Source organism: Salmo salar, unplaced genomic scaffold (genome assembly GCF_905237065.1).
Source record: "Salmo salar unplaced genomic scaffold, Ssal_v3.1, whole genome shotgun sequence".
In the NCBI taxonomy this organism is placed as follows: domain Eukaryota; kingdom Metazoa; phylum Chordata; class Actinopteri; order Salmoniformes; family Salmonidae; genus Salmo; species Salmo salar.
The window spans coordinates 29171-55477 of record NW_025547875.1 but is presented as its reverse complement, the minus strand read 5'-3'; the positions used below and the strand labels follow the sequence as shown (position 1 = coordinate 55477).

Genomic DNA, 26307 nt, shown 5'->3' with positions numbered 1-26307 from the left:
TCAACAAGGTGACATCATTAGTGGATTTCCTTCATATATACCTGGAATATTATACTGTATAGCCTACCATGTAAAATGTTTCACTTATGTTAAACCGAGTTTGCAATTATCCCGAGTACAGTACCGTTTGGCAAGTGGTGGAACAGTTGATTTGGACACAGTCTACAACATACAGCTTGGAAACTGGATCCTTATTAGGGCCACACTTGCACTCCTCACAGGTGCTGCTGGGAACATTTTCACCAAGCTGGAGAATGCAAGCAAGAGTTAGTATCATGTACTGAAGCAAAAATTAAGCTTGGGGCCACAGTGGCTCTCAGGATTACTTAAAGGGGCAATCTGTGATTGGCACATCAATATTTAGGTTTATTTTATACACAATTTACAAATGATTTATTGTAATACTGCTCTGTTCTGCCTGCAAATTATATTTGTGCAGAGTGATATCAAAAAAGTGTTACTTCTCACCATGTATTCAGTATTATTGTAGACACAAACAGGTTTGGGTACTGAGAGAACACACAATAAAAGGGTCAGACAATGGTTGAGACATTACAGTTGTTGAACAGTTAAGTTAGTCACAATTCCTGCACCATGTTACCATCATGACACCTGCACCGCGTTACCATCACGACACCTGCACCACGTTACCATCACGACACCTGCACCGCGTTACCATCACGACACCTGCACCGCGTTACCATCACGACACCTGCACCGCGTTACCATCACGACACCTGCACCGCGTTACCATCACGACACCTGCACCACGTTACCATCACGACACCTGCACCGCGTTACCATCACGACACCTGCACCGCGTTACCATCACGACACCTGCACCGCGTTACCATCACGACACCTGCACCGCGTTACCATCACGACACCTGCACGCGTTACCATCACGACACCTGCACCGCGTTACCATCACGACACCTGCACCGGCGTTACCATCACGACACCTGCACCACGTTACCATCACGACATCTGCACCGCGTTACCATCACGACACCTGCACCGCGTTACCATCACGACAGCTGCACCGCGTTACCATCACGACACCTGCACCGCGTTACCATCACGACACCTGCACCGCGTTACCATCATGACACCTGCACCACGTTACCATCACGACACCTGCACCGTGTTCATGACAATATTTACATCCTTAATAATTAGCTCCAGGTTAAAGTCTATGTTATGATATGATTGAGTGAGCGCTGTGCCTTTCCACGTTCTAGGAATAGAAATATGAAGTCACTGTTTTATCACTATACACAGTTTTGAAATTATGGTGCGTGATGGTCCAATGACAGGGTCCAATGACATGGTCCAATGACAGGGTCCAATGACATGGTCAGTATAAAGGCTTCATAAACACTACCGAAATGTGTTACAAACCATCTATAACCATATGTCATGCTTTATATAGGGTTCATAAATGTGACATAACTGTATGACATAACCCACTGTGTCAAATTAGACAAACCTGTGCTTTATAAAAGGTGGCATAAGCACTGCTTAATAAAAGCCTTATGAATAATGAACCTATATTTATTGTAATTTTTAATGAGTTCATAGTAGTTAAGTGTTGAGTTAGATTACTTATTGTAGCTATCTCAGTTGTTATTTCAAATAAATTGCACGTCCTTACAACACTGTATATAGACACAATATGACATTTGAAATGTCTTTATTCTTTTGGAACTTCTATGAGTGTAATGTTTACTGTTCATTTTTAATTGTTTATTTCACCTTTGTTTATTATCTACTTCACTTGCTTTGGCAATGTTAACATATGTTTCCCATGCCAATAAAGACCTTAAATTGAATAGAATTTGTGTGACAAAGGCATTTCCTAACACACCTTCTAAATTTCTTTGTTGTTACTTTTAAGGTTGGAATCAACATGCAGTACCTCCAGCAGAAAGAGAGTTAATTGGTCCACCAGCTCAGGGACAAGCTACACTATTCACAGTCTGGTGATTATGTCACAGAGTTATGCCACATTTATGAACCCTTTATAAAGCATGTTATAGATGCTTTGTAACACATTTATGCAGTGCTTATGAAAGCTTTATGAAGTAGCTAGAATGAAGACCTGTTTTGTGCAAACATTCCACTCCTTGTACTCCTTGTCATATGCCAAACATTTAGCACACACAGACTTGTTAAGGTTCCTCTATCTGGTCTCAACTCAGATCCTGTCTATACTCACCGCATTTATTTATCTGACAGCAGTCCACCATCTCGTTGACCAACACCTCACCGTACTTCTTACAGGTAACAATTTCTTGGGGCGGACAGTTCACTGGTTCACACTGGACACTCAGTGTGTCAGCATTACACGTGCACTTCTGGCAGTTACTGTTCCAAGTCTCACCAAACTGTGTTGGGACAAAACAAACACTGTTAGCAGAGACTTGAAACTTATTAAGATGAGACTGGCAACCCCTCAGAACCTGGTTCCTCTCTTTGTTTATTCCTAGGTTCCTTCCTTCTAGGGAGTTTTTCCTAGCCACTGTCTTTATGCCTCTGCATTGCCTGCTCTTTTAGGTTTTAGGCTGGGTATCTGTAAAGCACTTTGTGACCACTGCTGATGAAAAAAGGGCTTTATCAAATACATTTGATTGATTAATAATAACAATAGGGCTCCAGCCTCTTCAGGGCTTGGACCACTAACAAGCCCCAATGAAACTAGTAAACTGCTTAAAATAATTGGGTTTCTATACAGAACCTTTTTGTGGGCTATAATGTGAAGTGAGCTGTTAAACTATTTATTCTGACAGATTCATTGTGGTATACATCTACATTATTACCCGTTTGGGTTTTCCATCAGGTCCTGTACATCCTTGAAGGGAAAATAAGATTTTAAGTCATACATGGTGGTCCTTTGAGACACAATTAAACAATGTATTTCTCAAACTGAAACATCCTTACCACAGTCACGAACACAGGTGTCAGAGAATGTGTTGAACAAGACGGTACCCTCAGGGCAGAAACAGCCCTCCATGAATGAGTCACATACAAAGTCACGGGTCATTTGTGCTCCCTGACATGAATGCACATATTTGTCATTGTATCTATGACAAGAAAAAACAATTCATTACAGACTAGAAACGTTTAATATAATGGAAACCTTAAAGAATGCCTGTCCATTAGGTAGTGGTGTAAAATAATGAGATGGGAATGAGATGAGAATGAGATGGGAATGAAATGAGAATGAGATGAGATGGGAATGAGATGGGTATGAGATGAGATGGGAATGAAAAGAGAATGAGATGAGATTGGAATGAAATGAGAATAAGATGAGATGGTAATGAGAAGTGAATGAGAATGAGATGGGAATGAGATGAGTTGGGAATGAGATGGGTATGAGACGAGATGGGAATGTAATGAGAATGAGATGAGATGAGATGGGAATGAGATGGATACCTTGAATTGCATGTTGGCTGGATAGTAGAGCCACATGCCTTATACAGTTTGGTCTTAGGGCAGTTCTGGTCTTAGGGCAGTTCTGTAATATGGTCAAGATGGAATGATTGACAAAACAGTAAGAGCACAATTTGTAAATGCAGGTTGCCAAAATACAATTAATATTGATAAATCTTAAAGTTATTAGAATTATTTAAAATTGTATTAACATCTTTCCTGCATCCAAAATGGGATCCTATTCCCTACATAGATCACTACTTTTGGCAGCATTCTGGTCAAAAGCAGTGCACTATGTAGGGAATAGGATCCCATTTGGGATACAACCCTTATTTGATTTGAAAGTCCTTCCCTACCACATTTTCCATTAGTTGAGTTCCTCCAGTCGATACAGGCTCCAGCAGCTGCACACCTCACGGCGTAGGCTTCCAGGCTGGAGCAGCCGATTGAGATATTTGGTATGTGGCAGACATCAAACTGACAGGCCTCGAAGAAGGGTTGTCGTGGGATAACGTCATGGCATTGATTAACTTGTTATGGATAGGGGGCAGTATTTTCACGGCTGGATAAAAAAACGTACCCGGTTTAATCTGGTTATTACTCCTGCCCAGAAACTAGAATATGCATATAATTAGTAGCTTTGGATAGAAAACACTCCAAAGTTTCTAAAACTGTTTGAATGGTGTCTGTGAGTATAACAGAACTCAAATGGCAGGCCAAAACCTGAGAAGATTATGTACAGGAAGTACCCTGTCTGACCATTTCTTGGCCTTCTTTGTCATCTCTATCCAAAACAGAGGATCTCTGCTGTAACGTGACACTTTCTAAGGCTCCCATAGGCTCTCAGAAGGCGCCAGAACGTTGAATGATGACTCTGCAGTCTGGCTGAAAAACAGTAGCGCATTTGGATAGTGGTCGATCTGAGAACAATGAGACGGGTGCGCGTGTGCACGTGAAGAGGCCATTTTACATTTTCAGTCTTTGAACGAAAACAACCACTCCCGGTCAGAATATTATCGCTATTTTACGAGAAAAATCGTATAAAAATAGATTTTAAACAAAGTTTGACATGCTTCGAAGTATGGTAATGTAATATTTTGAAATTATTTGTGAAGCATCTGTGAAGTTCTTATGAAGACTTCCTTAATGAATAAAAACGTTTATATGGCATAAAAAGTCTGCAAGATAAGTTTGGTTCTAAGTTTTGGAACAACAACCATTGCCTTTAACGGAAAGTTTACAGACTTTCATGTATACAGTGTCATAGCAACCTTAATCATATTCCCTTTGTAATATAGCTCTCTTTGTGTTATTACAAGGTTGCACGTCTTACGGGCTAACTATGATGTCACAGATTGCTGTGTTTCCCTGACAGGCAGGGTGGAGGCGTAGGGGTAGGTGGGGTAGGGGGTTGCAGTTCACAGTAGGGTTTTTTATCATCAGGAATCTTCCATTCATGAGCCATCCCAGGACATGATGTATCAATCTGTCCATTCGGTAATCTGCAATCGTTTTTCCTGTTATTGTCACAGGTACCTTTATAAAGGTAAAATAAATATGGGAATGAGAATAAACACAAGTTCTTTGATGTTAGAAACTCTCATAACTTTAAGCCTACCTACAGTATTTTTTAATTTGTTATGCTATCATTGTAACTTTACAGTGAACTTTTTAATGCCATGAAAATACAATAACATTCAACAAAATAACATCAAATCATTGCAACAAATGTTCAGTTTACACAGAGTACTACAAGCTGTTCTTCTGATTCATACTTAGTGTTTATTGTCTACATAATGGGTGCATTCCAAATGGAACCCTATTCCCCCTGGTTAAAAGGAGTGCACTACAATGGGACCCTATTCCCCCTGATTAAAAGGAGTGCACTACAATGGGACCCTATCTCTCTAATTCTCTCTTTCTCTCTTTCTTTCTTTCTCTCTCTCGGAGGACCTGAGCCCTAGTACCATGCCTCAGGACTACCTGACATGATGACTCCTTGCTGTCCCCAGTCCACCTGGCCGTGCTGCTGCTCCAGTTTCAACTGTTCTGCCTGCGGCTGTGGAACCCTGACCTGTTCACCGGACGTGCTACCTGTCCCAGACCTGCTGTTTTCAACTCTCTAGAGACAGCAGGAGCGGTAGAGATACTCTCAATGATCGGCTATGAAAAGCCAACTGACATTTACTCTTGAGGTGCTGACTTGTTGCACCCTCGACAACTGTGATTATTATTATTTGATCATGCTGGTCATTTATGAACATTTGAAAATCTTGGCCATGTTCTGTTATAATCTCTACCCCGGCACAGCCAGAAGAGGACTGGCCACCCCTCATAGCCTGGTACCTCTCTAGGTTTCTTCCTAGGTTTTGGCATTTCTAGGGAGTTTTTCCTAGCCATCGTGCTTCTACGCATGCATTGCTTGCTGTTTGGTGTTTTAGGCTGGGTTTCTGTACAGCACTTTGAGATATCAGCTGATGTAAGAAGGGCTATATAAATACATTTGATTTGATTTATTCCCCCTGGTTAAAAGGAGTGCACTACAATGGGACCCTATTCCCCCTGATTAAAAGGAGTGCACTACATTGGGACCCTACTCCCCCTGGTTAAAAGGAGTGCACTACATTGGGACCCTACTCCCTCTGGTTAAAAGGAGTGCACTACATTGGGACCCTTTTCCCCCTGGTTCAAAGGTGGTTCAAAGGAGTGCACTACATTGGGACCCTATTCCCCCTGATTAAAAGGAGTGCACTACATTGGGACCCTACTCCCCCTGGTTAAAAGGAGTGCACTACATTGGAACCCCATTCCCCCTGGTTAAAAGGTGGTTCAAAGGAGTGCACTACATTGGGACCCTATTCCCCCTGATTAAAAGGAGTGCACTACATTGGGACCCTACTCCCCCTGGTTAAAAGGAGTGCACTACATTGGAACCCCATTCCCCCTGGTTAAAAGGTGGTTCAAAGGAGTGCACTACATTGGGACCCTACTCCCCCTGGTTAAAAGGAGTGCACTATATTGGGACCCTATTTCCCCTGGTTAATAGGAGTGCACTACAATGGGACCCTATTCCCCCTGGTTAAAAGGAGTGCACTACAGTGGGACCCTACTCCCCCTGGTTAAAAGGAGTGCACTACAGTGGGACCCTACTCCCCCTGGTTAAAAGGAGTGCACTACAATGGGACCCTATTCCCCCTGGTTAAAAGGAGTGCACTACAATGGGACCCTATTCCCCCTGGTTAAAAGGAGTGCACTACAATGGAACCCTATTCCCCCTGGTTAAAAGGAGTGCACTACATTGGGACCCTATTCCCCCTGGTTAAAATGAGTGCACTACATTGGAACCCTATTCCCCCTGGTTAAAAGGTGGTTAAAAGGAGTGCACTACAATGGGACCCTATTCCCCCTGGTTAAAAGGTGGTTAAAAGGAGTGCACTACAATGGGACCCTATTCCCCCTGGTTAAAAGGAGTGCACTACAATGGGACCCTATTCCCCCTGGTTAAAAGGAGTGCACTACAATGGGACCCTATTCCCCCTGGTTAAAAGGAGGGCACTACAATGGAACCCTATTCCCCCTGGTTAAAAGGAGTGCACTACATTGGGAACAGTGTGCCATTTGGGATGTAGACAATGCCTACATACTTACCACACTGCCCCTCTGTGTTGTTGTGGAATAGGGAGTTTGGCAGGGTTACACTGAACATAATGGACTTAAACATCACTGTTGCTTTAATGGCAGGGATCTTCAACAGTAACTCTACCCCAGTGCTGGTGATCATGAGGTCTTCATTAGAATAGGTCGGGAAGATCTGATTTCCATTGATGTAAACCTTGTGAATGATAAGTAAAAACATTACATAACGAATGAGAATAGAGAACAGAATAACGTTACAATACTGTAGATAAGATTTGGTTTCCAGAACTAAATTAATTTTTTGTCAATAAAATTAAATTCTTTGAAATGTCATGGGACTGTTTCAGATACCTTGATGATGGTTTTTGAGTTAACGTGATGGCATCATCAAAGTGGTTAACCAATATGTAATGTTGTTAAATAACTATTTGTAAGTACTGAAGTGTAGTACACAAATCTGGTTCTCGGTAGGTCCAGGTCTAAGCGCCAACAGGTAAGTGCAAAACAGTCCAGCTCGTACACGGTAAATCCAGCCAATGTAGATTGTCTCTTTCTCTATGGTTCATAGATCCTTCCCGCCCTCTCTCTCTCTTCCTGGTTTTTCTTGACCTTTTATCTGTGGGTCGGCTCCACCTTCTGAGGGTTCCCCTTGCTTCTGGGAATTGTAGTTTTGGCAGTCGGCCATTTTGTGATCTGTAGTTCTGATCGGGGTGGCCATTTTAGTGATCGGGCAGAGCCCGTTTATTAGTTCTGCCCTCACATATCTGCCATTTATTACTTGACCCCCTTCTTTGCCACACAAAGAATGTCTGTATCAAAGAATGTCTGTATCATATAATGTCTGTATCAAAGAATGTCTGTACCAAATAATGCCTGTATCAAATAATTTGTCACAGGGGTTGATGAATGGAGACCAAGACGCAGCGTGGAGAGTGCTCATTCTTAATTCTTTAATAATGAAGACACTTTAGCAACAAAAAAACAAAACAACAACACAACCAACAACAGTCCCGTCAGGTACACTTAGACTAAACGGGAACAACTACCCACAAACCGCAAAAGAAAACAGGCTGCCTAAGTATGGCTTCCAATCAGAGACAACGAAAGACACCTCTGATTGGAAACCATACCCGGCCAAACATGGAAAAACAACACATAGAAATAGAAAACTAGAACACTCCCACATAGAAACAGAAAACCCCAAAACCCACACAAAACAACCCCCTGTCACGCCCTGACCATATTACTATGGCAAATGACCTCTTTACCTGGTCAGGACGTGACAGAATGTCTGTATCAAAGAATGTCTGTATCAAAGAATGTCTGTATCAAAGAATGTCTGTATCAAAGAATGCCTGTATCAAAAAATGTCTGTATCAAAGAATGTCTGTATCAAAGAAAGTCTGTATCAAAGAAAGTCTGTATCAAAGAATGCCTGAATCAAAGAATGCCTGTATCAAAGAATGCCTGTATCAAAGAATGTCTGTATCAAAGAATGTCTGTATCAAAGAATGTCTGTATCAAAGAAAGTCTGTATCAAAGAAAGTCGTATCAAATAATGTCTGTATCAAATAATGTCTATCTCAAAGTGCACTGTTTTTAAGTGTATACATGTGTACAATAGCACAGTTATAATTACCATATTTGTTGTCACGTTTAATCTCTTCGGAGTAAGAACAATTTTATAGGACTTGTAATAGACAATCAGAGACTGAGGGCAGGTCGCATGTCCAGACGGATCGCAGTTATAGTTGTCGATGTTGACACTGAAGTTCTGTCGAGGAACTATTTCTTTCATCAAAACGTAGGTGCAGTTTTCCTGGAAACTGTAATACTGGCCATCAAATGTGACGTAGTGAGGGTCTCCCCATCCATAGCATATACCTGAGAGATAGAACAGAAAAAGGTAGCAAATAGATAGATCACTCATCAATACAAGAGTTTAAAGTCCTACTCCAGTCTCCTTTTCACCTCATTTAACACCTGATTTACTGAACACAACAGGTGGTCTAGGTATCCTCATGAAATGGCACAAGCTGATAACACCACAATGTCACCATCAGATCAGACCAAGGGTGCAACGTTCACTGGGGATGGGGGGACGGTGGGTTTACAGGGAGCATGTCGCCCCCACATTCTGAAATTGCATTTTTGTTCCACTCCCAGTTTTATCATTGGAATGTGATACAAAACAAGGCAACACTGTTCATCCAACTGGATGAAAATAATAATAATAATACTTCTGTCCCCCCCACTTCTAAAACCAAAGTTGCGCCACTGGATCAGACCAACTCCTTGAAGTTTGCAGTTGTGTCCAAAAAAAACACAATTTTGTTCAAAACATATTGTATTTCTTTACTGTATTTACACTTGGGATATCACTTTCCAACATGAAATGTTCAAACATCACTGGAGGACGTCTTTAAAACAAGTAAACTTGGAGAAATAAGTATTTGTAGAAGGAGAGAAGATAATGTTTTTAATTAAGTTTTGAACTTACATTCACATTCGTAGTGATAGCAGCAACCTGATTCGTCATAGACTTTAGCTGGTGGGAATCCATTTTCACACACAGGCTTTTCTGCAGACTCACAGACCACATACGTTGTGGTAATTACACCGCTGTGGCAAGTTTGAGTAGTGCGGTTGTCTGTCTTCCAAGTCTCTCCATCCTAAAGTTGAAAATGTATGTTTTAGTCCTGAAAGTAAACACACTACGTACTACACAACACTGTGAACTGCACAACACTATGAACTACACAACACTATGAACTACACAACATTAAAACTACACAACACTATGAACTACACAACACTATAAACTACACAACACTATAAACTACACAACACTATAACTACACAACACTATAACTACACAACACTATAAACTACACAACACTATGAACTGCACAACACTATGAACTACACAACACTATAAACTACACAACACTATGAACTACACAACACTATGAACTACACAAAACTATAAACTACACAACACTATGAGCTAAGTAACACACTATAAACTACACAACACTATGAACTACACAACACTATGAACTGCACAACACTACGTACTACACAACACTATGAACTACACAACACTATAACTACACAACACTATGAACTACACAACACTATGAACTACACAACACTGTGAACTACACAACACTATGAACTACACAACACTACAAACTACACAACACTACGAACTACACAACACTATAACTACACAACACTATGAACTACACAACACTATAACTACACAACACTATAAACTACACAACACTATAAACTACACAACACTACGAACTACACAACACTATGAGCTAAGAAACACAAATATTCTGTTTATTTTATTTCATTACCTTTCTTGGTGGAATGGCATATTCACAGCCCATGTAAGGTGTAGTCGGGGACAATGTAGATGGTGTAGAATGTGTAGCTTCTGTTGTTGCTGAGACAGTGCTGACTGTAGTTGAGACAGTGCTGACTGTAGCTGGGGTCGTAGAGGGACATGGTCTGGCTTGTTTCTCAACAATACAACTTGAGTTACAATAGGAGGTGAAACACCAGCCTGCCCCGTCAGTCTCATTATATATCAAGGAACCTAAACAAAAACATATTATTAGTAATAAATAGATATTAAATGAAGTGTATGAATGCATTATGTAGTCAGAATTGATCATTTGAATGAAGGAAACTATCACTTACCAGCAAGGAAATGTAGATTTTTGTATGTGCAAAAATATAATGTGGTAGGAGTTGTGGAGGTGGTAGGGGTAGTGGTAGTGGTAGGGGTTGTCGTTGGGGTAATGATAGGGGTTGTCGTTGGGGTAGTGATATGGTTTGTTGTTGTGGTAAAGGTAGTGGTTGTGGTTGGGGTAATGATAGGGGTTGTGGTAGTGGTAGGGGTTGTGGTAGTGGTAGGGGTTGTGGTAGTGGTAGGGGTTGTTGTTGGGGTAATGATAGGGGTTGTGGTTCGGGTAATGGTAGGGGTTGTTGTTGTGGTAATGGTAGGGGTTGTTGTTGGGGTAATGGTAGGGGTTATTGTTGGGGTAAAGGTAGGGGATGTGGCTGGGGTAGTGATATGAGTTGTTGTTGGGGTAATGATAGGGTTGTTGTTGGGGTAATGGTAGGGGTTGTGGCTGGGGTAAAGGTAGGGGTTGTGGCTGGGGTAAAGGTAGGGGTTGTGGCTGGGGTAATGATAGGGGTTGTTGTTGGGGTAATGGTAGGGGTTGTGGCTGGGGTAAAGGTAGGGGTTGTGGCTGGGGTAATGATAGGGGTTGTTGTTGGGGTAATGGTAGGGGTTGTGGCTGGGGTAAAGGTAGGGGTTGTGGCTGGGGTAGTGAAATGAGTTGTTGTTGGGGTAATGATAGGGGTTGTTGTTGGGGTAAAGGTAGGGGTTGTGGCTGGGGTAATGATAGGGGTTGTTGTTGGGGTAATGATAGGGGTTGTTGTTGGGGTAATGATAGGGGTTGTTGTTGGGGTAAAGGTAGGGGTTGTGGCTGGGGTAATGATAGGGGTTGTTGTTGGGGTAATGATAGGGTTGTGGCTGGGGTAATGATAGGGGTTGTTGTTGGGGTAATGATAGGGGTTGTTGTTGGGGTAATGATAGGGGTTGTTGTTGGGGTAAAGGTAGGGGTTGTGGTTGGGGTAATGATAGGGGTTGTTGTTGGGGTAATGATAGGGTTGTGGCTGGGGTAATGATAGGGGTTGTTGTTGGGGTAATGATAGGGTTGTGGCTGGGGTAATGATAGGGGTTGTTGTTGGGGTAATGATAGGGTTGTTGTTGGGGTAATGGTAGGGGTTGTTGTTGGGGTAATGGTAGGGGTTGTTGTTGGGAAAATGGTAGGGGTTGTTGTTGGGTTTGCTTTTGAGTTGCTTTTGTGTATGGTAGATTTGTGACTACAGTGAGGCCTGTTGTTGTGGTAGATACTTTGGTGGTGGCTGTTGTCATTTCCTCAGAGGTAGTCCTCATCTGAGTCGTTGTTGGGGTAGTAGTTGGGGCAGTGGTAGGGGTTGTTGTGGGTATTGTTGATTCTGGACCAGTTGTAATTTCCTCTGTTGTTTCTCTTGTTGTGGAATATGTTGTTGACATAGTTATTGTGGTTGATGGACTTCCTGTGGTGGTGGTTGTTGTTGTGGTAGTGGTAGTAGGTGCTGTTGATTCTGGACCAGTTCTAACTTCCTCTGTTACTTTTGTTGTTATCTTTTTATGGTATGGGGGCATACTGGAGCCATCTCCCCCTGTTACCCCAGTACAGAAACATTAACTTTTTAAGGTATTGGGGGCAGTATTTTCATTTTCGGATGAAAAGCGAGCCCAGAGTAAACTGCCTAATACTCAGGCCCAGAGTCAAATATTTGCATATTATTAGATTTGGATAGAAAACACTCTGAAGTTTCTAAAAATGTTTGAATGATGTCTGTGAGTATAACAGAACTCATATGGCAGGCAAAAACCTGAGAAAAATCCAACCAGGAAGTGGGAAATCTGAGAATTGTAGTTCTTCTTTTGAATCCCTATCGAAACTACATTGTCTGTGGGGTCACGTTGCACTTCCTAAGGCTTCCATTGGCTGTCAAACACCTTAAGAAACGTGTTTCATCCTTCTCCTGTTACTGGGCAGAAAATAGGAGCTCAGTCAATGAGTGGACTGCTTGGGACCAGTGAGTTGTTTACTGCGAGGCACGTTTGGTGCGCCGCTCCTTCTTTTTCCTCTGTAATGAATACGCTATTGTCCGGTTGGAATATTATCGATGTTCTATGTTAACCCCTGTGCGGCCTTCGTCCCGTATGCGGACATCCAGCGAAAAATCATATCGCCATTAGCATAACAAAATGTAATAATTGTTTTTTTCATTTTTTTTTTCAAATTATATAGTTTTATAGATACACCTCTCCTGAATCGAACCACGTTGTCTGATATCAAAAAGGCTTTACAGCAAAAGCAAAACATTAGATTATGTTAGAGGAGTATATCGTAAAAGTAGCCACATAGCCATTTTCCGACCAACCACATGCATCACAAATAACCAAAAAACAGCTAAATGCAGCACTAACCTTTGACAATCTTCATCAGATGACACACCTAGGACATCATGTTACACAATACATGCATTCTTTTGTTCGATAAAGTTCATATTTATATATAAAAACAGCATTTTACATCGGTGCGTAACGTTGACTAACTATTTTCTCTCAAATGCATCCGATGAAACAGCGCTACAATTTACTAAATTACTATTCGAAAACATTTTTAAAATGTAATATTGTCATTCTAAGATTTATAGATGAATATCTCTTGAAAGCACCTGTAATGCAAGATTTAAAAATAACTTTACTGGGTAATCACACTTTGCGATGAAAGGGGATGCGATATTCAGAACAATAGGCTACCGTTACAGGTCAGCGCCATCTTGGAACAATCGCATATCACATCTAGTCTTGTATACTATTGTCAATAATCCCTTACCTTTGGTTGTCTTCATCAGAAAGCACTTCCAGGAATCCCAGGTCCACAACAAATGTATTTTCGTTCGAAAAAATTACTCCTTTATGTTCCAAGAGCTTGTTCTTGTTAGCGCGTCTGAAGGCTGATCCAAATGCTCCATCGGCCGCGGGACAGCCATTTCGAGAAAATACATTTTTTTCCATTTAGGTTCGTTCAAACATGTCAAACGTTGTATAACATAAATCTTCAGGGCCTTTTTCAACAAGAGAGCCAATAAGATTCAAGGAGGATGATTGCATTGTCTTTGAAAACGTTTCGAAAGGGGAGGGAAGCCAGGGCCGTCGGCGTCATAATGGTGATGGCCCTCCTCATGTGACCAATTTCAACAGCGTCTCATTCATTCAGTTTTAACCTGTTGGGGCTAGGGGGCAGTATTTGCACGGCCGGATAAAAAACGTACCCTATTTAATCTGGTTACTACTCCTGCCCAGTAACTACAATATGCATATAATTATTGGCTTTGGATAGAAAACACCCTAAAGTTTCTAAAACTGTTTGAATGGTGTCTGTGAGTATAACAGAACTCATTTGGCAGGCCAAAACCTGAGAAGATTCCTTACAGGAAGTGGCCTGTCTGACCATTTCTTGCCCTCCTTGACCCTCTCTAACAAATACAGGGGATCTCTGGCATGACGTGACACTTCCTACGGCTCCCATGGGCTCTCAGAAGGCGGGAAAAAGCTGAACGATGTAATTCCATCCCCAGGCTGAAACACATTAGCGCGTTTGGCAAGTGCTCTATCAGAGGGCCATTAGACTGAGGCTCGTGCATGAGGGGATAGCATGCTTTTACTTTCACTCTCTTTGTAATAAAAAACGATTTCCCGGTCGGAATATTATCGCTTTTTTACGAGAAAAATGGCATAAAAGTAGATTTTAAACAGCGGTTGACATGCTTCGAAGTACGGTAATGGAATATTTAGAATTTTTTTGTCACGAAATGCGCCGTGCTCGTCACCCTTATTTACCCTTTCGGATAGTGTCTTGAACGCACGAACAAAACGCCGCTATTTGGATATAACAATGGATTATTTGGGACCAAACCAACATTTGTTATTGAAGTAGAAGTCCTGGGAGTGCATTCTGACGAAGAACAGCAAAGGTAATAACATTTTTCTTATAGTAAATCTGACTTTGGTGAGTGCTAAACTTGCTGGGTGTCTAAATAGCTAGCTCTGTGATGCCGGGCTATCTATTGAGAATATTGCAAAATGTGCTTTCACCGAAAAGCTATTTTAAAATCGGACATAGCGAGTGCATAGAGGAGTTCTGTATCTATAATTCTTAAAATAATTGTTATGTTTTTTGTGAACGTTTACCGTGAGTAATTTATTAAATTCACCGGCAGTGTTCGGTGGGAATGCTAGTCACATGCTAATGTAAAAAGCTGGTTTTTGATATAAATATGAACTTGATTGAACAAAACATGCATGTATTGTATAACATAATGTCCTAGGGTTGTCATCTGATGAAGATCATCAAAGGTTAGTGCTGCATTTAGCTGTGGTTTGGGTTTATGTGACATTATATGCTAGCTTGAAAAATGGGTGTCTGATTATTTCTGGCTGGGTACTCTGCTGACATAATCTAATGTTCTGTTTTCGTTGTAAAGCCTTTTTGAAATCGGACAGTGTGGTTAGATTAACGAGTGTCTTGTCTTTAAAATGGTGTAAAATAGTCATATGTTTGAAAAATTGAAGTTTTTGCATTTTTGAGGTATTTGAATATCGCGCCTCGGGATTACACTGGCTGTCCCACCTAGCCCATAGAGGTTAACAGTAGGAGACTCAAACCACTTTGTAAAGACTGGGGACATCTAGTGGAAGCAATAGGAAGTGCTCAATGAACCATAGCTCACGGTGTGATTAATAGGCAACGTGATGAAGTTGAGTTCGCAATTCAGAATTCCACTTCCTGTTTCGATCTGTCTCGGGGTTTTGACTGCCATATGAGTTCTGTTATACTCACAGACACCATTCAAACAGTTTTAGAAACTTTAGGGTGTTGTCTATCCACAAGTATTAATTATATGCATATCCTAGCTTCTGAGTTTGAGTAGTAGGCCGTTTAAAATGGGCACGAATGTTTTTCAAAATACGCTGTGGCGCCCCCTATCCTAGGCGACCGTCAAGAGGTTAAGAAGACCCTAAGGGTTGATTGTAAACAACGTTTCACATGTTTCTACGAACGGTAATGGAACTATTTGACTTTTCGTGTCTGGATTTACGCTCGCGCGTTATTCCTTTGGATAGTGATCTGAACGCACGAACAAAACGGAGGTATTTGGACATAAATATGGAGTATTTCGAACAAAAAGAACATTTCTTGTGGAAGTAGGAGTCCTGGGAGTGCATTCTGACGAGGATCAGCAAAGGTAAGAGAATATTTATAATACTACTTCTGAGTTTAGTTGACCCCAGAACATGGCTGGTGTCTGTATAGCTTGCTTTTATGGTTGAGCTATGTTCTCAGAATATTGAAAAATGTGCTTTCTCCGTAAAGCTATTTTATAATTTGACACAGCGGTTGCATTAAGGAGAAGTATATCTTTAATTCTTTCAATAACTGTTGTAAATTTTATCAACGTTTATGATGAGTATTTTTGTAAATTGATGTGCTCATTCACCGGGTGTTTTGGTGGGAATACATTTTCTGAACATCACGCGCCAATGTAAAATGGGCTTTTTGGATATAAATATTAACTTTATCTAGCAAAACATACATGTATTGTGTAACATGAAGTCCTATGAGTGCCATCTGATGAAGATCATAAAAGGTTAGTGAATATTTTAGCTGTATTTTTGGTTTTTGTGATGCATGTCCTTGCTTGGAGAATGGCTGTGTGGTTTTTCTTGTGAAGTTTATGTCCTAACATAATCTAATTTTATGCTTTCGCCATAAAGCCTTTTTGAAATCGGACAATGTGGTTACATTAACGAGAAGTTTATCTTTAAAAGGGTGTAAAATAGTTGATTGTTTGAGAAAATGAAATTATGAGATTTTTGCTGTTTTGTATTTCGTGCCCTGATATTTCAATGGCTGTTGATAGTGTGAACTGCGGGTGGGACGCTAGCGTCCCACGTAGCCCACAGAAGTTATGGATGGAGTTGTTGACTTAGTTGTTGTTGTTGGACGTTCTGTTGTTGTTGTTGTTGTTGCGGTAGTTGTTGATGTTGGACTTTCTGTTGTTGTTGTTGTTGTTGTTGTTGTTGGGGTAGTTGTTGTTGTTGGACTTTCTGTTGTTGTTGTTGTTGTTGTTGGGATAGTTGTTGTTGTTGGACTTTCTGTTGTGTTTGTTGTTGTTGTTGGACCTTCTGTTGTTGTTGTTGTTGTTGTTGTTGTTGTTGGACCTTCTGTTGTTGTTGTTGTTGTTGTTGTTGGGGTAGTTGTGGTTGATGGACTTTCTGGTGTTGTTGTTGGACCTTCTGTTGTTGTTGTTTTTGTTGTTGTTGTTGGACCTTCTGTTGTTGTTGTTGTTGGGATAGTTGTTGTTGTTGGACCTTCTGTTGTTGTTGTTGTTGTTGTTGTTGTTGTTGGGGTAGTTGTTGTTGTTGGACTTTCTGTTGTTGTTGTTGTTGTTGTTGGGATAGTTGTTGATGTTGTAATGGTTGTTGTGGGCCTTTCTGAGGTGGTAGTTGTCTCATTGCTACAAACATCAGCACAACATCTGACTCTGATCTCGTAGTTGTAGCATATTGGTGGGATGCCTTGATCCTTGTTGTGGCATATCAGTCCAACTGAGGGATTGCATTTAACATTTTGACCTAGTTCGGCCAAAGAAGCATCGATGTCTTTGGCTCTGCATTCTACTTCCTTAGGTTGGCTACAAATATCAATACCAGATTTCCTTATATTTTCTATGGTTTCATAATCTCCTCCTTCTGGTCCAACAGAGGGATAGTATTTGCTAATCCAGCCTGACCAATCACAGACAGTCTTGATCAGGCAGTGTGGAGTAGTAGTGGGTGAAGTGGTTGTTGGTGAAGTAGTGGTTGTTGTGGGGGTAGTGGTAGGGGTTGTTGTGGGGGTAGTGGTAGGGGTTGTTGTGGGGGGTAGTGGTAGGGGTTGTTGTGGGGGGTAGTGGTAGGGGTTGTTGTGGGGGTAGTGGTAGGGGTTGTTGTGGGGGTAGTGGTAGGGGTTGTTGTGGGGGTAGTGGTAGTGGTTGTTGTGGGGGTAGTGGTAGTGGTTGTTGTGGGGGTAGTGGTAGTGGTTGTTGTGGGGGTAGTGGTAGTGGTTGTTGTGGGGGTAGTGGTAGGGGTTGTTGTGGGGGTAGTGGTAGGGGTTGTTGTGGGGGTAGTGGTAGGGGTTGTTGTGGGGGTAGTGGTAGTGGTTGTTGTGGGGGTAGTGGTAGGGGTTGTTGTGGGGGTAGTGGTAGTGGTTGTTGTGGGGGTAGTGGTAGGGGTTGTTGTGGGGGTAGTGGTGGTAGGTGTTGTTGATTCTGGACCAGTTGTAATTTCCCCTGTTGTTTCTCTTGTTGTGGAATATGTTGTTGTCTCAGCCGTTACTGTGGTTGATGGACTTCCTGTGGTGGTGGTTGTTGTTGTGGGGGTAGTGGTGGTAGGTGTTGTTGATTCTGGACCAGTTGTAACTTCCTCTGTTACTTGTGTTGTTGTGGATGGAGTTGTTGACTTAGTTGTGGTTGATGGACTTTCTGTTGTTGTTGTGGATGGAGTTGTTGACTTAGTTGTGGTTGATGGACTTTCTGTTGTTGTTGTTGGACCTTCTGTTGTTGTTGTTGTTGTTGTTGTTGGACCTTCTGTTGTTGTTGTTGTTGTTGTTGTTGGACCTTCTGTTGTTGTTGTTGTTGGGGTAGTTGTTGTTCTTGTTGTTGTTGTTGTTGTTGTTGGGATAGTTGTTGATGTTGTACTTTCTGTTGTTGTTGTTGGATGAAGTTGTTGACTTAGTTGTGGTTGATGGACTTTCTGGTGTTGTTGTTGGACCTTCTGTTGTTGTTGTTGTTGTTGTTGTTGTTGTTGTTGGGGTAGTTGTTGTTCTTGTTGTTGTTGTTGTTGTTGTTGTTGTTGTTGGGATAGTTGTTGATGTTGTAATGGTTGTTGTGGGCCTTTCTGAGGTGGTAGTTGTCTCATTGCTACAAACATCAACACAACATCTGACTCTGATCTCGTAGTTGTAGCATATTGGTGGGATGCCTTGATCCTTGTTGTGGCATATCAGTCCAACTGAGGGATTGCATTTAACATCTTGACCTAGTTCGGCCAAAGGAACATCGATGAAGCCTATGGCTCTGCATTCTACTTCCTTAGGTTGGCTACAAATATTTTTAACAGATTTCCTTATATTTTCTATGGTTTCATAATCTCCTCCTGTTTCTATAGTAGGATAGTAACTGTCAATCCAGCCTGACCAATCACAGACAGTCTTGATCAGGCAGTGTGGAGTAGTAGTGGGTGAAGTGGTTGTTGGTGAAGTAGTGGTTGTTGTGGGGGTAGTGGTTGTTGCGGGGGTATTGGTAGGGGTTGTTGTTGGGGTAGTGGTAGGGGTTGTTGTGGGGGTAGTGGTAGGGGTTGTGTAGGTGGTAGGGGTTGTTGTGGGGGTAGTGGTAGGGGTTGTTGTGGGGGTAGTGGTAGGGGTTGTGTAGGTGGTAGGGGTTGTTGTGGGGGTAGTGGTAGGAGTTGTGGTTGGGGTAGTGGTAGGAGTTGAGAAAACAAATACTGTTGTGGTCGGTGCTTGAGTGGATATCTGTGTTGTTGTAACACTTGGTGTAGTTGTAGGAGTTGTGGTGCTGGGACAGGGATTTATAATCCGGACAATGGTTCCGTTCTCTTTGCAGGTGGCAGTAATGCATCTCTCATCACCGTCAGGTATGTGATATATGGTCGCTCCATACGGGTATGTTCTGCCGCCGTATAAACAATAGCAAGCTGCAATAAGATTTTCACACGGAACACAAGTTATTATCGTGTAATCATCTTGTCATGTTACCATCTTGGTAATAATGTAGGCTAATGTTTCAGTTTGTAGTGGTTTTCCTTACCTTGGACATCATAGCTGCATCTGACCTCAGTTGATGAGCAACGACTAGAAAAAGAAAGAAGGTTACAGTACCTTTCAAAGTCAAATAAAATATTAAGAGCTATTTGTTATGAAGTACAAAACAATGTTATATGTTATATTCACAATAAGGTTTTAACAGGTCAAATCCCAATAAGGTATAAACAGGTCAAATCACAATGAGGTTTAAACAGGTCAAATCACAATAAGTATAAAATAGGTCAAATCCCAAGAAGGTATAAACAGGTCAAATCACAATAAGGTATAAACAGGTCAAATCCCAATAAGGTATAAACATGTCAAATCACAATCTTTGAAAAGCAAAATCAATTGAATGGTAGGAAAACCTCTTTGTAGGGGGACTATTGACATTGCCTTATCTCACCAGAAATACAGGCTACCTTAAGGCTTATACCAACCATATTAAATCCTATGTAATGTAAATACAGTATCTATGTATATGTCAAAATGTTGATCTGAAAACATACCATTTCTGACAGTTCTCCTTGGAAGGTATAACCTCTCTCTCGTTGTAATGAGTTCCATCTCCATCGTAGCAACCACAGTACTCCTTACTGACACACTTCATGGTACTTTCTTCCAAATAAGGCTTGGCCGAAGGACATTTTGGATAGCAACCTTTAAGATATAAACAGTCCATTTAATCCAGGACACCTGCACAGATTAGATCATCCTCATGGTATCTAGTTCACCAAAGCTGTAATGGATATGATATTTCAATATTTGTATGTAGTTTTCAGTATAGATGGACAAGGGAGGGCATTACATATTTTATACTGTACATTTGTTTAACAACTTGGAATGTAAATTGTCAAAATCAAACGGCCAAGCTGTTATGAAGGGCTATTAGTTACCTTCCAGCGCAGGGATCTGACTGGAGCATGTTCCTGAGGGATTCTTGCAGGTCTTCATACAGGGATATCCACATGGATTATAATGCCACTCACACTCACCAATAGGGTTGTAGAAATCACAGAACAGAGCTGGTGAAATTAAAAACATGTCACATTTTAACCAGGGTCTCAAAAGAGGATTGATTGAAAAGTTACACATACAAATCGTAAATTGGTATTTTGTCCCTATAGCAAAACAATCCCACCTATCCATCAATCAATTGTCCCACTCGAAGCAAATGACTCACGGCAGATATCTGGTGTTCTCCACTTGATACAAGCCCCTGCCTCGTTACAGGCCTGGGCGTAGGCTGCTACAGCTGTACAGAAACACTCGCAGTCTCCCCCAGTGTCACAGGCACACGAGTCCCTCACACAGGCATCATGGAATGGCGTGGGGTCCACCTTTAAGGAAGATGCATTAAGCCATCATTTATTTATTCAATGCATTGCTCAGCTTGTTAAACAGACTACAGATGAACTATTGACGATGATTATTATTGGGTTGGATGGTTGACTTTATGTTTTTGTTATCTGTTTCAGTACTACTTTTGATGTTGGTTGTTGTCTTTTATGGTGACTGTATGGACATCCACATGATTATTGACAAACCAATTTTATTAGAAAGATTGCCATGTACCATCATGCAACTCTGCTTGTCATTGTGTACCTTATAGGAAACCTGTTAGCCCAAGACTTGTGCTACAGAATTATCGGCTGTTATAATTTCTACCATATGTTTGTTATTATGACCCTGAGGTCATAATAAATTAACTCTTGTTGAAGCATTAACCTTATTGACCCTGAGGCTGTGAGGTACTGTATATTAAAACTTATTCAGGCTAGGGTCTATTTTTCTCCACTTCCTGTCTGACTGACATGCCCAAAGTAAACTGCCTGTTACTCAGGCCCCGAAGCCAGGATATGCATATAATTGGTACCATTGGATATGAAACACTTTGAAGTTTGTAGAAATGTTAAGACAATGTATGAGAGTATAACACAATTGATATGGTAGGAGAAAATCCAAAGAAAAACCAACCAGAATTGTATTTTTTAAGAACCAGCTCCCAGATTGCAATTCCTATGATGCCACTAGATGTCAACGGTTTCAAGGTTTCAGGCTTGTTTCTTCCCAAACGAGGAAGAATTTTGAGTTTTAGTAATGAGAGTCAGAGTTGGAAATCAGTCTGTGCGCACGCGACAAAGAGGACGCGCACCTGCTTATTTTGCTTTTCTATTGAACATACTTCTTTCTGTATTAAATATTATAGTTTAACCTCTTGACGGTCGCCTAGGATAGGGGGCGCTACAGCGATTTTTTAAAAAAATTCGTGCCCATTTTAAACGGCCTCCTACTCAAACTCAGAGGCTAGGATATGCATATAATTAATACTTGTGGATAGAAAACACCCTACACTTTCTAAAACTGTTTAAATGGTGTCTGTGAGTATAACAAAACTCAAATGGCAGTCAAAACCCCGAGACAGATCGTAACAGGATGTGGAATTCTGAATTGCGGACTCAACTTCCTCACTTTGCCTATAAATCACACCGTGAGCTATGGTTCATTGAGCACTTCCTATTGCTTCCACTAGATGTCCCCAGTCTTTACAAAGTGGTTTGAGCCTTCTACTGTGAAAACTGACAGAATGAGAGTCTGTGGAACGTGGTCACATAAGGAGGGCCATCACCATTATGACGCCGGCGCCCCTGGCTACCCTCCCCTTTCGAAACGTTTTGAAAGACAATACAATCGTCCCCCTTGAATGTTATTGGAGCTCTGGTTGAAAAAGGCCCTAAAGGTTTATGTTATACAACGTTTGACATGTTTGAACAAACTTAATGTGTAAACAGCAACAACAAAAAACAAATGGAATCTGATGTTTTGAGCTCTGATTTATACCACTTCCATATGTCGATCTCAATCCTGATTCAAACCCAATTCTCTACGCGATCTCTGTCTGGATGCTCAGATCTGATGTTTTTGCTCTAACGTGGGTTTTTTGCACATTACCTGCCATTACCATGACAACCACCCAAAAATGTAAAGGACAGGAAATGAACATTGCATCTGTGTGTTACTTTAGAGCCTACATCAGTGTTAATGCGCCAATCTGATATGGGCTACATGTAAAACTACAGTCAGGTCCATAAATATTTGCACATTGACCAAGTTATTATTTTAGCTGTCTACCACAGCATATTGGAGTTGACATTAAATAATAAATATGAGCTGAAAGTGCAGACTTCAGCTTTAATTTGAGGGTATTTACATCCAAATCGGGTGAACGGTGTAGGAATTACAGGACCTTTTATATGTGGTCCCCCCCTTTTTTTAAGGGACCAAAAGTAATTGGACAACTAACTGTCTGCTCAGCTGTTCCAAGGCCAGATGTGTGTTGTTTCCTCATTAGTTCATTTACAGGTAAGCAGATAAAAGGTCTAGAGTTTATTTCAAGTGTGGCATTTGCATTTGGAATCTGATGCTGTTAACCCTGAATATGAAGTCCAAAGAGCTGTTACTGCCAGTGAAGCAAGCCATCATCATCTTTCTTAAATCTCCTAGATATACGACAGACACTTCAAAACCTTATTCCTTATGATTTATTTTTGTTGTTAAGGGCTATAGTAGTAAAGGCCAAATTCAATATTTTATCAAATATTTTTGGGGGATATATTTTTGAAACCTAAAGGGGTCCTCAAATTTCAAATGAAATAGCTAAATGATCAATGATAGCAAGCTATGATCAATAATAGCTAGTTTTAACCTGCCTACCCTGACCGCATGTATCTGCTGTACTGTCTATTGAATGTATAGGTTATGCAAATGAATGTATTTACTGTATATGTGTGTCTTTTTATCTTTGTTTTAATGAGCTGCACTACGTCAACTTCCTAACAACGTCGGTTGGTATGGCAATAAAGTATTGAATCTATATTGAATAGTATCTGCTGTGTACTGTACCTGTGAGTGGCAGGCTGAGAAAACCTTACTGGTGATGATGCTGCAGCGTTTGAGAGACCAGGACTGCCTGTATGATCTTAAAGTGCATGGGTTTTTTATGACATCAGCGTTGGGGCAACTGGGTGACACTTTCCAGCTGTTTCCAAACTCCAGAGCTTCAACCACCACTTCCTGGTTTCTGGACGTGAAGTCGTTCTTTCCATTACCGTCATAGTTTCCACACAGACCACACACTTGGCCCTGGAAGGAAATTAAACATTTAAAAAGAATAACATGAAGTAGCTAATAAAACATTTTTTTTAAATGGTATGCCAATGCAATTGCTAAACAAAGATACAGTGCAATCACTGGTTCAAAATGTCCTATTCTAGTCACTCACCTGGAAGGTAGAGCTGAGTTTGATGAACAGGCTATTCTTCTTATCCCACATGAGGATCAGGCCATTTTCAGCCTCAACAACAACATAGAGACCGATAGAGTGGACCTGGTATGGCACGTCTACCCCGTTCTCTTGTTTGATCACTTTTACAGATTCATCTGCTAGTATGATCTCATTGCTCTGAAAGAAAGAAACAGAAAGTGTTCATTGCTAATGTAGTACTAGTAGACAGGTTTTACACTGTGGTGGTGCTGGGTGTTACACTGTGGTGGTGCTGGGTGTTACACTGTGGTGGTGCTGGGTGTTACACTGTGGTGGTGCTGGGTTTATACTGTGGTGGTGCTGGGTGTTACACTGTGGTGGTGCTGGGTTTATACTGTGGTGGTGCTGGGTTTTACACTGTGGTGGTGCTGGGTTTATACTGTGGTGGTGCTGGGTTTATACTGTGGTGGTGCTGGGTGTTACACTGTGGTGGTGCTGGGTGTTACACTGTGGTGGTGCTGGGTTTATACTGTGGTGGTGCTGGGTGTTACACTGTGGTGGTGCTGGGTTTATACTGTGGTGGTGCTGGGTTTACACTGTGGTGGTGCTGGGTGTTACACTGTGGTGGTGCTGGGTTTATACTGTGGTGGTGCTGGGTGTTACACTGTGGTGGTGCTGGGTGTTACACTGTGGTGGTGCTGGGTGTTACACTGTGGTGGTGCTGGGTTTATACTGTGGTGGTGCTGGGTTTATACTGTGGTGGTGCTGGGTTTTACACTGTGGTGGTGCTGGGTTTATACTGTGGTGGTGCTGGGTTTTACACTGTGGTGGTGCTGGGTGTTACACTGTGGTGGTGCTGGGTGTTACACTGTGGTGGTGCTGGGTTTATACTGTGGTGGTGCTGGGTGTTACACTGTGGTGGTGCTGGGTGTTACACTGTGGTGGTGCTGGGTGTTACACTGTGCTGGTGCTGGGTTTATACTGTGGTGGTGCTGGGTTTTACACTGCGGTGGTGCTGGGTGTTACACTGTGGTGGTGCTGGGTTTATACTGTGGTGGTGCTGGGTTTTACACTGCGGTGGTGCTGGGTTTATACTGTGGTGGTGCTAGGTTTATACTGTGGTGGTGCTGGGTTTACATTGTGGTGGTGCTGGGTTTTATACTGTGGTGGTGCTGGGTTTTACACTGCGGTGTTGCTGGGTTTATACTGTGGTGGTGCTGGGTTTATACTGTGGTAGTGCTGGGTTTATACCGTGGTGGTGTTGCTAGGGACTCTTTTGGAAGAAGCTAGCTAGCTAACGAAGAACAACAAAGAATATCTAGTTAACAGAAGAAAAGAAAGAGAAAATCACGACAGAAGAAAAAGGATATCAAAGTGAAACAGTTCTCTAAAGACACAGGAGACAATAATACAAGAAACAACACTTCTGTAGCTTGTCAACTATGTGTCTGTCTATCCCTGTTCTCTCCTCTCTGCACAGGCCATACAAACGCTTCACACCGCGTGGCCGCTGCCACTCTAACCTGGTGGTCCCAGCGCGCACGACCCACGTGGAGTTCCAGGTCTCCGGCAGCCTCTGGAACTGCCGGTCTGCAGCCAACAAGGCTGAGTTCATCTCAGCCTATGCTACCCTCCAGTCCCTAGACTTCCTGGCGCTGACGGAAACATGGATTACCACAGATAACACTGCTACTCCTACTGCTCTCTCTTCGTCTGCCCACGTGTTCCCGCATACCCCTAGAGCATCGAGCCAGCAGGGTGGTGGCACTGGAATCCTCATCTCTCCCAAGTGGACATTCTCTCTTTCTCCCCTAACCCATCTGTCTATCTCCTCATTTGAATTCCATGCTGTCACAGTTACAAGCCCTTTCAAGCTTAACATCCTTATCATTTATCGCCCTCCAGGTTCCCTTGGAGAGTTCATCAATGAGCTTGACGCCTTGATAAGTTCCTTTCCTGAGGATGGCTCACCTCTCACAGTTCTGGGTGACTTTAACCTCCCCACGTCTACCTTTGACTCATTCCTCTCTGCCTCCTTCTTTCCACTCCTCTCCTCTTTTGACCTCACCCTCTCACCTTCCCCCCTACTCACAAGGCAGGCAATACGCTTGACCTCATCTTTACTAGATGCTGTTCTTCCACTAATCTCATTGCAACTCCCCTCCAAATCTCCGACCACTACCTTGTATCCTTTTCCCTCTTGCTCTCATCCAACACTTCTCACTCTGCCCCTACTCGGATGGTATTGCGCCGTCCCAACCTTCGCTCTCTCTCTCCCGCTACTCTCTCCTCTTCCATCCTATCATCTCTTCCCTCTGCTCAAACCTTCTCCAACCTATCTCCTGATTCTGCCTCCTCAACCCTCCTCTCCTCCCTTTCTGCATCCTTTGATTTTCTCTGTGCCCTATCCTCCAGGCCGGCTCGGTCCTCCCCTCCTGCTCCGTGGCTCGACGACTCACTACGAGC

General features: G+C 42.0%; 1 protein-coding gene across 1 annotated transcript in view; it reads right to left on the bottom strand.

Moving 5' to 3' along the window:
- Window positions 1-26307, bottom strand: part of LOC106598357 (mucin-5AC-like) — a gene marked incomplete at its 5' end in the record, with an annotated part of 53843 nt that overhangs the window by 2340 nt on the left and 25196 nt on the right. Inside the window, 20 exons of the mRNA XM_045711670.1 lie at window positions 125-247; window positions 469-509; window positions 2219-2429; window positions 2820-2851; window positions 2941-3083; window positions 4785-4968; window positions 7081-7264; window positions 8708-8952; window positions 9569-9740; window positions 10437-10678; window positions 11218-11623; window positions 17079-17503; window positions 18092-18159; window positions 18454-19468; window positions 19582-19625; window positions 20087-20237; window positions 20474-20602; window positions 20761-20917; window positions 23481-23720; window positions 23860-24039. Coding sequence (XP_045567626.1) covers window positions 125-247; window positions 469-509; window positions 2219-2429; window positions 2820-2851; window positions 2941-3083; window positions 4785-4968; window positions 7081-7264; window positions 8708-8952; window positions 9569-9740; window positions 10437-10678; window positions 11218-11623; window positions 17079-17503; window positions 18092-18159; window positions 18454-19468; window positions 19582-19625; window positions 20087-20237; window positions 20474-20602; window positions 20761-20917; window positions 23481-23720; window positions 23860-24039 — 4392 coding nt within the window. The remainder of the gene's footprint in view (window positions 1-124; window positions 248-468; window positions 510-2218; window positions 2430-2819; window positions 2852-2940; window positions 3084-4784; window positions 4969-7080; window positions 7265-8707; window positions 8953-9568; window positions 9741-10436; window positions 10679-11217; window positions 11624-17078; window positions 17504-18091; window positions 18160-18453; window positions 19469-19581; window positions 19626-20086; window positions 20238-20473; window positions 20603-20760; window positions 20918-23480; window positions 23721-23859; window positions 24040-26307) is intronic.